Source organism: Topomyia yanbarensis, chromosome 1, assembly GCF_030247195.1.
Source record: "Topomyia yanbarensis strain Yona2022 chromosome 1, ASM3024719v1, whole genome shotgun sequence".
Lineage (NCBI taxonomy): Eukaryota > Metazoa > Arthropoda > Insecta > Diptera > Culicidae > Topomyia > Topomyia yanbarensis.
Window position 1 is genome coordinate 19,891,720 of NC_080670.1, and position 10,635 is coordinate 19,902,354.

The 10,635-nt window shown below is 41.9% G+C and overlaps 1 protein-coding gene across 1 annotated transcript; it reads right to left on the reverse strand.

Annotated features, from left to right (window-relative positions):
* Positions 1–6,690: 6,690 nt before the first annotated feature.
* On the reverse strand, positions 6,691–9,804 carry LOC131677053 (aminopeptidase N-like). Its single transcript, XM_058956580.1, has 4 exons — positions 8,767–9,804; positions 7,129–8,706; positions 6,989–7,067; positions 6,691–6,925 (listed from the first exon to the last, which is right to left on the reverse strand). Exons 1-4 carry the CDS (start codon positions 9,789–9,791, stop codon positions 6,782–6,784), a joined length of 2,826 nt encoding a protein of 941 aa, XP_058812563.1. The 5' UTR covers positions 9,792–9,804; the 3' UTR covers positions 6,691–6,781.
* Between the last annotated feature and the right edge of the window lie 831 nt (positions 9,805–10,635).

A 10,635-nucleotide genomic window follows, 5' to 3' on the forward strand; every position in this document is an offset into this window, starting at 1 on the left:
TCATTTATTCTTCCTCGTAAACGATGGAGATGAGGGCGGCCGGCAATGGTGGCTATCATGCTGTTGAGGTTTTAATGTGGGTCGGCCTGGCATGAATGGCTACGTTCCATTTCCTAAGCATCTCTCATTAGATAATCTGCAGTCAAACATGATGAAATTAGTATGAAACCCGCCAGAATCATCGTCACAACGCAACGTTACATGTCTGAAGTGGACAATTATCAACAAACTTGGAATAACAAACTGATTCACAGCAGTTGTTCTGCTTATAGCTCTACGAATTAAGGCAGAAGTCAGTGCGCCTTTATGCACATCATACAACCATACGAGAAATTAATATCGTATTCGGTTACAGTATCATGTCACATATGCAGTGAGTGTGACTGTTTTTTTCTGGCCATTGTTCTGTACAACAAAAGCAGGAGAAATGTCTATAGGCTTCGCCATTCAATGGGAGTGACAGAAGCTGGAAACTCCGCCTCTACCAATCCATCATTTGATAATGTAGCGTGAATTAATTACCCAATTAAAGCAAGCCAAATAGCAACGAAGTAAATAAATTATAATGACTCCACTGTACACCCGTGGTACACGGCGAGTTGCATGATGGCACAAAATAAAAATGGTAGAATCGTCCCCACTGCCTGTGCATGCTAATGAAACGTAATGGGTTTTACGATGATAGTGATTACTTGCAGTGTTAATTATTTGTCTACTGCCGCATTGATAAAATCTTAATAATTGTTGTTCAATTCTATGTTGACGCAAGTCACATGCGGTGGCAATGGTGTAATCAACGTTCGTTTTGGTACAGTGAAAGGTGTGGAATATTTTATGTTTACTTATGACATCCGGGATCGTACACGGGAAAACTCTAATAGTCATTCTACCACTGACGAGACTGAAATTAATTCAATCTGTTTGGAGATAATAATTGTGTAACACGATCATGAATGCAAGCGCGCCGTATTCCTCCTGTTGGCACCATAATGGGCTACAAAATAAATTTCCAGCAATACTGATCGGAAAACTAGACTTGCCATGGCAGAGTTATTAAGAACTAACTAACCAAAACTAATCTTTTGTCTTCTAGTGGTAGGAGTCGGGAGCAGGTAGAGTTACCCAGTAGTTAGTCAGCTACCACTGTAAGGGCAACGGAAATAGTCTAATAAAACTTTTATTCCGGTGATCGACACGGGGTTAGTTGGCACTTAACACATGATATACAAGGACAAACTGTTATCAACATCTAATAATTTTATCAGAATGTTTGATGAATTGTCTTGAGTTTTATAAATATATGGCGCAGAAATTCCACCAACTAGATATTGAGCAAGTTGACGGTCCGACAAAACCCACCTAAAGGTGCAATTGAACCTTTCTTCTATTCATTTATCCAAACTATGGTTCCATGATTTGTTACGCTCAATTTAAATTGGAAACTTTGCTACATCCACGAATTTCATACTAGGTACTATATATGTTTGACATGTGATGCCATTTGATTTGTATTATAAACCATACTGGTCACAGGTTGCACAAATAAGTTTCAAATAGAATTAATCTTATAATTGAGAATCTATAAAAATGTGTGTCTCTTAGTGTTTTAATTGTGTGATTTACTCATTCGATTCCCGCTGGAATAGGTGATAGATGCTTCCGAATTATTCTTCTGCACGGTGCTGCATTGGTTTGTAAAATCATGGTGAGAAATTGAAGAAAAATTATGGCGAGAAATGCAAAATTGTGGCGTGAAATCGATGATGTCAGTACATCATGAACCGAATCGCCGACTGGCTTCCCTGGATCTGCTGGGAACTCTTTTGGGACCAGATTTTCAGGTAGCTGTTAGTATATCAACCACAATGAAGAGTTAACTGAATTTGGATATTTATCGTGTTTAAAATATATACATATATGTATATGCGAGACATATAAGGAAGATCGAGGATAGCCAATACGCGCTCCTCCATCGTGTTTCTCGACCCTGGCGAATAATGTTCTGATATTAATCAGGTTTTACCCAATGCAAATTCATTGTGTAAAACCTAGAAACGTGGAGTTTTGGATGTCTCATGTGGACTTTAAACTTACTTTGGTTTCGCACCCATCTAGAGACAATCTAGGCCGAGGAAGATTAGGAGAGTAAAAGATTCTCCTCTTTCGAAAATTTATAGGCGCATTAGAAAATGTTCCTTCAATGAGACTGTCAGATCTTGCTCTTCAGTGAACAAGGAAGCATATAAATTAGTCGTGGTCGGTGGCGTAGCTCTCATTAGCTTTTCTTCTCGGAGCATTCCTCCAAAAAGAATGTTTCTGTTTTCACCGTACAATTTACATGCGAGATATATCGATAGTTCATGCGGAGTCTGTCTACACAGAAGGAAAAAAATTCATGATTCATTACGCATTTTCCACACCGTGCCTTGTTTCTACAATGAGCCCCATTATTAGCAACTACGGCAGTTCATGCCCCGCGGTCCAAAAAGGCGAATAGGTAGACGAGTCCTGTTCCAAACGAACAAAGGAGGAGCACATCCTGCGAAAAACTCAAGATGAGGCTGATGGAAATGAAGATGTTTTCTTATACTCCTTGAACGCAATTGCTTGGATACCAGAATATTCACTGACCTAAGCGAAGGGTTCTGGAAGGAGCCCGTATTTCGCAACTAGGGCCCCTCTCAAAGACTACACCATCAATCTTTACTTACCGGCGGGTACGTAGACAAAATACTTCTTCGTACACGCCAGAATGTTGTTTAGTTAGATCACGTGATATATCGATGATGCTAAATGGCTTATCTTTGGTCCGGAAGTAGACCATCCAGGGGCCGGTTGTATTAGATGAATATGGTTTGTATTGAAAAGGAGACTTATCGACATTATTTTTGTTTTCGGTATTCGAATCGACCTCCATTAAGACTGAACGGATGTCGATCATCGGAGATACCTTCCCATTAGTCAACACTGTCATGCGGGTTTCAGTAGCCGCCAAAAATAGTTTTACGCAGGGAATGGAAAATTTATGCAACGAAATTTAACATAATGGAGTAATTGGTAGTTAACTGTACAAATGCTCCATATAGTATCAGCAATCAACAAACACATTTTCGCTGAGCCGTTGGTTACATAGGTTGTCAAATTGTGCTTCCAAATGGCCACCAGCTATTATCAGGGAATTTTCATTTTCACTTACACACGCCATGTCTGAACTTTCGTCAGTACGGGAAGAAATCAATCCGAATCTTACTACCCACTTGAGAAAAAAAAAGTGTTCCGCCGGCCCTGCTGGAATACGTTATTCGCCAGGCACATTCCGAAGAAATTTCACCACAGACAAACCGGCCCTCCATGGCAAACGAGTACGCTACGGAATGGCAAACGGTACGCGCGGTAATTTATCAAGAAAGCTGCCCTTCGGAAGTTTACCAAGTATCGCACAATATCACTCAAAAATTATTAGTCGGAAATAGCATTCTAAACATTTCTTGAAATATGTGAATGAGCAGTGCAAGTAATCTGGGCTGCCGTCGCCTATGACTTTCAAGCTACCACGTCAAGAGACATATATGCACTTTTTTCGGAAAAATTCGTGAATGAGGAACTAAATTTCGAGCAAATCGAACTTGCTGCTAGCAGAGCTGAACTTTTGGGCCAAACTTTGGGTGCTATCGATGCAACGATGATTGCCGGAGCTTCCTCTCGGCTTAAGTCATCTTTCAACCCGGGACCCGACGAGATACCCTCCGTTATTCTGAAAAGCCACATCGAAGGATTGATTACACCGATTCTTCACATCTCTCGAGTATCTACTGATAGAGGTATATTTTCCTCTTGTTGGGAATCCGCAAACATGTTCCCAGTCCATAAAAGGGGTAATAAGTGAGACGTCAATAATTACCGCGGAATAGCTCCATTGAGTGCTGTTCCGAAGTTGTTAGAGCTGGTGATTATGAAACCTCTGCAGGCTCACCTGAAGCTGTACCTAACACGGTTTCACGTTTTGACGGTCAACTGCGGTAACTTGCTATGTTTAACGTCCTACATAACAGAGAGTATGGAACGTCGCGCTCAAGCCGACGTTGCTCATACCGACTTATCAGCCGCTTTCGATAAGTTAGACCACTCTTTCGCAAAAAGGGGAAGATTTGGAATAAATGGGAGTGTGTTGCATTGGTTTCGATCCACTCTCACAGACCGAGGGATAGCGATTGACATAGGACATTGCCAGGCCTCCACATTCATCTCAAGTAAGCCACTTGGGACCGTTGATGTTTTTGCTATCAATCAATAATGTACATCTTAAACTCCACCATTGTCCATTGCGAATGAGCTCAAGATTGTTGTATATTTCGTAGAATTGAAGATTGCAGATTTCTCCAACAGCAGCTTAATGTCTTCGCTGATTGGTGTAACACGAACCGCATGTGTGTAAACCCGAAGAAGTGGTCGGTAAAATCATCTTCGCACAAGAATGATTCTATTTATTTTAACTACCGTCTTCTAGAAACAACGTCGAACGTGTCAGTCACGTGAAGGATCTGGGAGTGATTCCTGTTTCTTAACTTACATTTAAACAACACGTCTTCTATGCAGTTGGTAAAGCGTCTCGACCACTGGGATGCATCATCGGGATAGCCAATCGCTGCACTGCTCTTTATAACTTTATCACTGACACTCTGAAAGGTCATTTCTGATGCCCCAACTATTTTGAACAAATCAACACAAATGTCGCACCACGACTATTACGAAAAAACATTATGTTCCGATTGCCATTCTGGCGCACTAATTGTAGTAAGCATGGAGCCATCACTGGACTACAGAGAAGTTTCAACCAGGTCGCTTCGGCTCTGCGTCTACTATTTTCCAGGCATTTTAATCGATATGTTAACTAACGGGTGTTCATTAAAAATGATAATAATTTCAATACCTTTCTGTAATTAAAGTAAAGAGCGTATTTTTTCCTCTCCAAGAGAATTGTTCTCTGGACTCCCTAGGAATGGGTGGCATGTTTCTTTTCGCTCAGGTTCTGTCAATTCAATTGAAGATGGCGTCGAAACAGCAAGCACTCCGTGAGCGTGTTGTACGGTTTCACGAAACGCATGGAAATCGTGGAAAAAAGTTTACGGTAGACCACTTTCGAGACGAAAACGTGCCCGTGAGTACAGTTTACCGGATCCTGGCATCCCTGAGCGAAAGGCCGGTAGCAGCCGTCTGGCGAAGATAAGGACGAAGAAAAAGAAGAAGAACGAAGCGAAAAAGCTGTTCGACAACAAAGACGGAACGAGTTTGCGTGACGCCGGCCGAAAATATCACTGCTCCCATACCTTGACTCAACCCTCAAGACTCTGACTAATCCTTCGTTTCAAGGTGACCAAGATGCATCCATCAACTATTTTTGTCTTCGCATGGAAAACAAGTCAACTTTATTACCACTTTAGGAAATATTCCGCTACAAATTCACTCAAAATTATTTAAAAGTTAAATTTCTTCAATTTCATCAATTCACCTCACTGTTGCTGGTGCTTATCTGCGAAGGGTGGTTGGTCTAATCCAACCGGCCAGGGCAACATCCAATGAGTTCTTTCCGTGCTAACTTTGACTGCTTGTTGTGAGATTTGCTACTTTGTTGGAACCTCCCTGGCGGCTGAGCAACGAAAAACCGCATTATTCGATCTTTGCAAAGCTTCAGAAGACCCCGTACTGTACTTACCAGGTGTTGCTTCTATCCTACCTCTTGTCATTTTATGTTAGCATGCCTAGGAAATTCTCGTTCGTCTTATCCTCCACAGCGAGAGCGGTTGGTGATTTTGCATTTTTGCGATTACACGAGGAAATTAAATTCTACACCAAACTAATCGGACAAAACCATTATCAAACACGAAAAGTTTACATCTTAATGGGAATGGTACTGAGTAGTGGTGCGCATTACACTTTGCAAATGGGAGTCTATTTTGGTAATTTTCCAACCATCCAGTACTAAATTGATACCCTGGCCAGTTACAGAAGGAATGAAACAGTGCCTGTTTGTCGCTCTATATCTCACTAGGTACAAAAAGCGAATAATTTGCTCTAAAATGCGTTTTGATTCGCATTTCTGATTCCAGCTTACACTCATGTTTCCCATGAAATCTACCCCCCCCCCCCCCCCATCGGAAAAAATCTCCGGGTCAAAGACTTGCTAGATGTGGTAACCCTAGACGCCATGTTTCGTTTGGAATTCCAATTCAACTGTAGAAGTTTATAGCTGAATTCAAATTCCAAACGGAACATGTCGTCTCTTTGTTATTCCAGTCTCTTTCGTCGGAACAAAGCTTCTTTCTTTCGCGTAAATTTGCTTATTTATTTAATTTTAGGGGAACGGAAGCCCCCATCCAGCCATTACACAATACGCCTTCAACACACAGATAAAAATAAATATCAATGAACACGTCATGAGGGACCCACTACTATAAAATTGGTTGGTTAGCTAGAAAAAGCAAAACCTCCGCCTCGTTCAACTATAAGTGATATTCTATATAAATTGTTCATGATACAGTTAATGCACAAAAAACCAAACGGTGCATCAAATGTTGATTTCTTATACAGATCGTCATTCCTATTTTTGCATTCCATTGCTACAGATAAACATAGCACAAAAAACCGTGGTCATAAAGGGAAACCATTATAGGGCTGCATAAAGATAAAACGTTTCCAGATGAGGCTTCAACTTTATTTGCCTCGAATAAAAATTATTTGATATTACGATAGGGGCGATACCATTTCACATAAACCAGCCAGCTTAGCTATAGTTATTCAAGAAAGAGGCCACAATGAGTCCTTCCCGAGTAGATGGCCACTCTAGATTACGCGTTGCAACCTGTAACGCTGCTTGAGCCACCGAAGTAGGCACTGCACTGCCTAGCTCATCCAGCAAATATTCCAACTGCAATTTGGACATTGATTAGCGTATAAAACGAAACATAAAAGCAAAATTAATGATAATTACCCGATCCATTTCTTCTCGGTTGTTTGTTTTAGACGCAATGTTGGCAACGGCACTGTTAAGACCACCTTGACCGAAAATGCTGCAATCAGTGACGAAGCTTAGACCAAATAGCATGTAATGAGTATAAATGAGCTACTCACTCGTAGACGTAATCGTGCACTTCAACAAGGAAGTCTATCAGGGCATCTACGCCATCCCGGCTGCCCGCTGCCACCGAATAGAGGACTCTGTTTCGTTCTGACATCGTGTAGTTCACCTGAAGGTCCCCACCAATTGATGTCATCAGGAAAGAGTTAAGTGCTTCTGTGTCGCCAGAACATCCCAATGCATCGATGAGCATATTCCTCTGAACTTGATTAGTTGATGCTTTCAGTCGGTTGTACAGATGCATGAACGCAACGGATGTGGCGTTTCTTAATCCAAAGCAGTGCGTTACGGCTGCAATATCCGGATGCATATAACCGTTAGCCTCAGCGGTTTGCTGAAGCAGAATCTGAGTTCGGTTCAAACAATCTACTACCCCAATCGTGCAAGCCCACGTCGAAATAGTTTGCTTCAAGTACCGATCCAAATGTGATTCATTGGTGCTAACAGCATCAATTGTCAGATTGGAGTATACTCCGTCGATTAAACTAGCTACAAATCGTTGGTAGTTTTGGTAGTTTCCGGTACCACGCAGACGATTGTAGAAGTAGCTTAGAATAGGACTTGCGGCCGTCCACGGATGATATTCTGTCTCATTTCGCAGGTACACCATCATATCCAGCACAACTTCCATGTCCAAACGATTCGATCGAGCCAGCTGGAAAGCGTCATCCAACAACTGAGCACGGTTTAATCGATGGACGGTAGTATGATTCATATACAGTGTATCGATGATAAGATACCAGTTCTGAACGTCGTAGTTCACTCGGTAGAAACCAGTTTGCTGTTTGTTCAAAATGATCCAGTTGTTATCAGATATATTCATTGGAAGACGAACTGCTCTATCCGCCAACCAACTCCATGTGAGGTTATTGAAATTCGGTGCTGTCTGCACAGCAATGTTGTACGGAATAATCCAAATGGTTGGATCATCGGTTACAATTTTGTTGTTGTAGAACCTATCCTGGGACAGAATCACCTCCCGTAGTCGATAGTTTCTACGCACATCCAACACAGGATAGCCCGCTTGGTCAGACCAGCTGTTAACAAAATTCCTAATTAAAATGTTTCCGGGTAAAATGTACGAACTATTAACAGCAAGTTCCATCGCTCTAACCAGATGTCCTGGATTTACAGGCTTCAGTGCATTGTCTGTCAAGTAAATCTGAATCATCGCTTGCCACGCACTTTCACCCAGAACATTCCGGAACATGTTCAGCACTGACCCAGCCTTCGAGTAGGCGATATTATCAAAAAGACTCCAAATCTGATACAGATCCGCTCCTCTGCTGTAACTCATCGGTCGAGTTCCCTCGCGGGAATCGGCGTCCAAGGCCCACTGAACCACATCCGAGTTAAACATCTCGAAAAATTCGTTCTCCGGGAAGGCTAACTGAGCTCCGTAGTATTCATATAATGTAGCAAAGCCTTCATTCAGCCAAAGGAAGCTCCACCATTCATTGGTGACCACATTGCCAAACCACTGGTGGATGTACTCGTGAGCAATGATCGTTGAAATCCACGTTCTTTGGCGGAACGTTGATATCAATGGTGTGTACAATAAATATGGCTCCCTAATAAATTAAATGTTATCTTGATTTACGGCCTGCTCGTATATAGGAAAAACCACCTACCCATATTTACACAAACCCCAATTTTCCATGGCGCCAGCGTCGAATCCTTGAATAGCAACTTGATCCAGCTTCGGCATATACTTACTGTACGGAATGCCAATGTAATCATCCATTGCACTGAGTGTCTTCGTGCCAGCCAACAGGGCGAATTCAGTCTCCTCAAAAGCATTCGGACGAGCAAATACTCTCTGAGTAGAATTTTGCCGATATTCGAAATCAGAAACAAGGAAAGCCAGCAGATAAATGGACATCACCGGTGTTCTATCGAAAGTAGTTACTACATAATCATCACTTCCTGTTCGTACTCCGTGCATATTGGAAACTGCAGTATACAATCGATGATGGATAATCGTAAGATCAACCGTAGCCTTCAACGCAGGCTCATCGAAACATGGTAAAGCAGTTCGTGCACTGATTGGTTGGAACTGGGTCGATGCAAAGTATCTTCGTACTCCTTGGTCGTTCTCGTACGAGCCCAAATACAATCCATCAAAATCGGTTCGCAAGTTTCCCCTGTACTCAATACTCAATATATAGGATTGTGTTGGTACCATTCTCTCTTCAGCAGTAAAAATAATAAATTCCTTTTCTTGATCGGACGTATAATTCAAGCTTTCAACAAACACCCGATCAATCTCACTACCATTTCCGGCAAACGAATACAGTTCGCTTTTGGTCAGATTAAGTCCCCTGCTGTGCACGTATACCGTTTCCGACACGTTGGTGACTTTGAAATGTAGTTCCACCTTACCGCTGAAGGCTCGATTTCCCTGGTGCACATCGGTCGTAATCTGCAGCGCATAGTGAAAAGGAATAACGTTTCGCGGCAGACGGAACTCTTCTTCCAGTGGGTTCCGTTCATTGACACCCTCCTTGCTGGAATGTTGTTGTTTGAGCTGATCGAACTCATCATCTGCGCTAATCAAATCCGGCAAACTGTAATCACCGCGTGTCCTAGGATGCCCAATTCGGGCTAGCCCCACCGAAACACAACTAATTAGAATAAGCAGCTTGAGGAGTGTCATTGCGAGACAAGAAATTAAGCAAGACTGACTAATTTATTACGCGAGCCACGAAATAAATACCTTTGCTAGATAACATGTGTGATTTATGTTAGTCCGGCAGCGATTACTTACAAACCCATGTGACGTAATCTTATCGAAGAGCTGCCGACTAATTATCTGTTAATAATTGAATTAGGAATATAAAGATTTGAGTATCGACTCTTGCAATCTGCAGACAGGTATCGGGAAAGATTAAACCGAGTCCTGGTGCCATGAGTAATCGATGGCACTAATCTAAAAGAAAGTCCGATTTTTATAGCTGAATGATTTTTTCTCGATCCAAAAATGTATTGAGGATGTTTCTACACCTTAATCCAATATACTATGTATTGTAGTACTATGTAATATATTGAATGCCTCTAGTAGTCTAGACAAATCGCTCTGATAGTAACTGAAAAGATCGGCATTTCTATAGGCCAAACGCCATGCAGCTGTCGCCGTCGAGTCAGCATAGATCGCAGTAGGCATTGGCGTAGTAAGAACACTTTTCGGTGGTGGGGGGTATATATATTTTGTGGATATGAAGACATGCTTGTATGAGCTGAAAACATGTTCAAAAACACCCTGAGCAGGAACAAAATGTACAAAAACTAACAACTCAGGGAATGGATTTGGGTACTACTCTTGAACGGAACCTGATTCCACCCTGACACTACCTTGCGGCATGACTTCGAGGAGGGTATATTATGTGCATAGCCCACACTCTAATCCATCTGCTTTGTAGTTAGTTCCTTCAGTAGCGTTATAGTATCCCTCCTCGAAACACACAGACTGGCAATTTCTGTATGGCAGTAGGAAAGCTTGC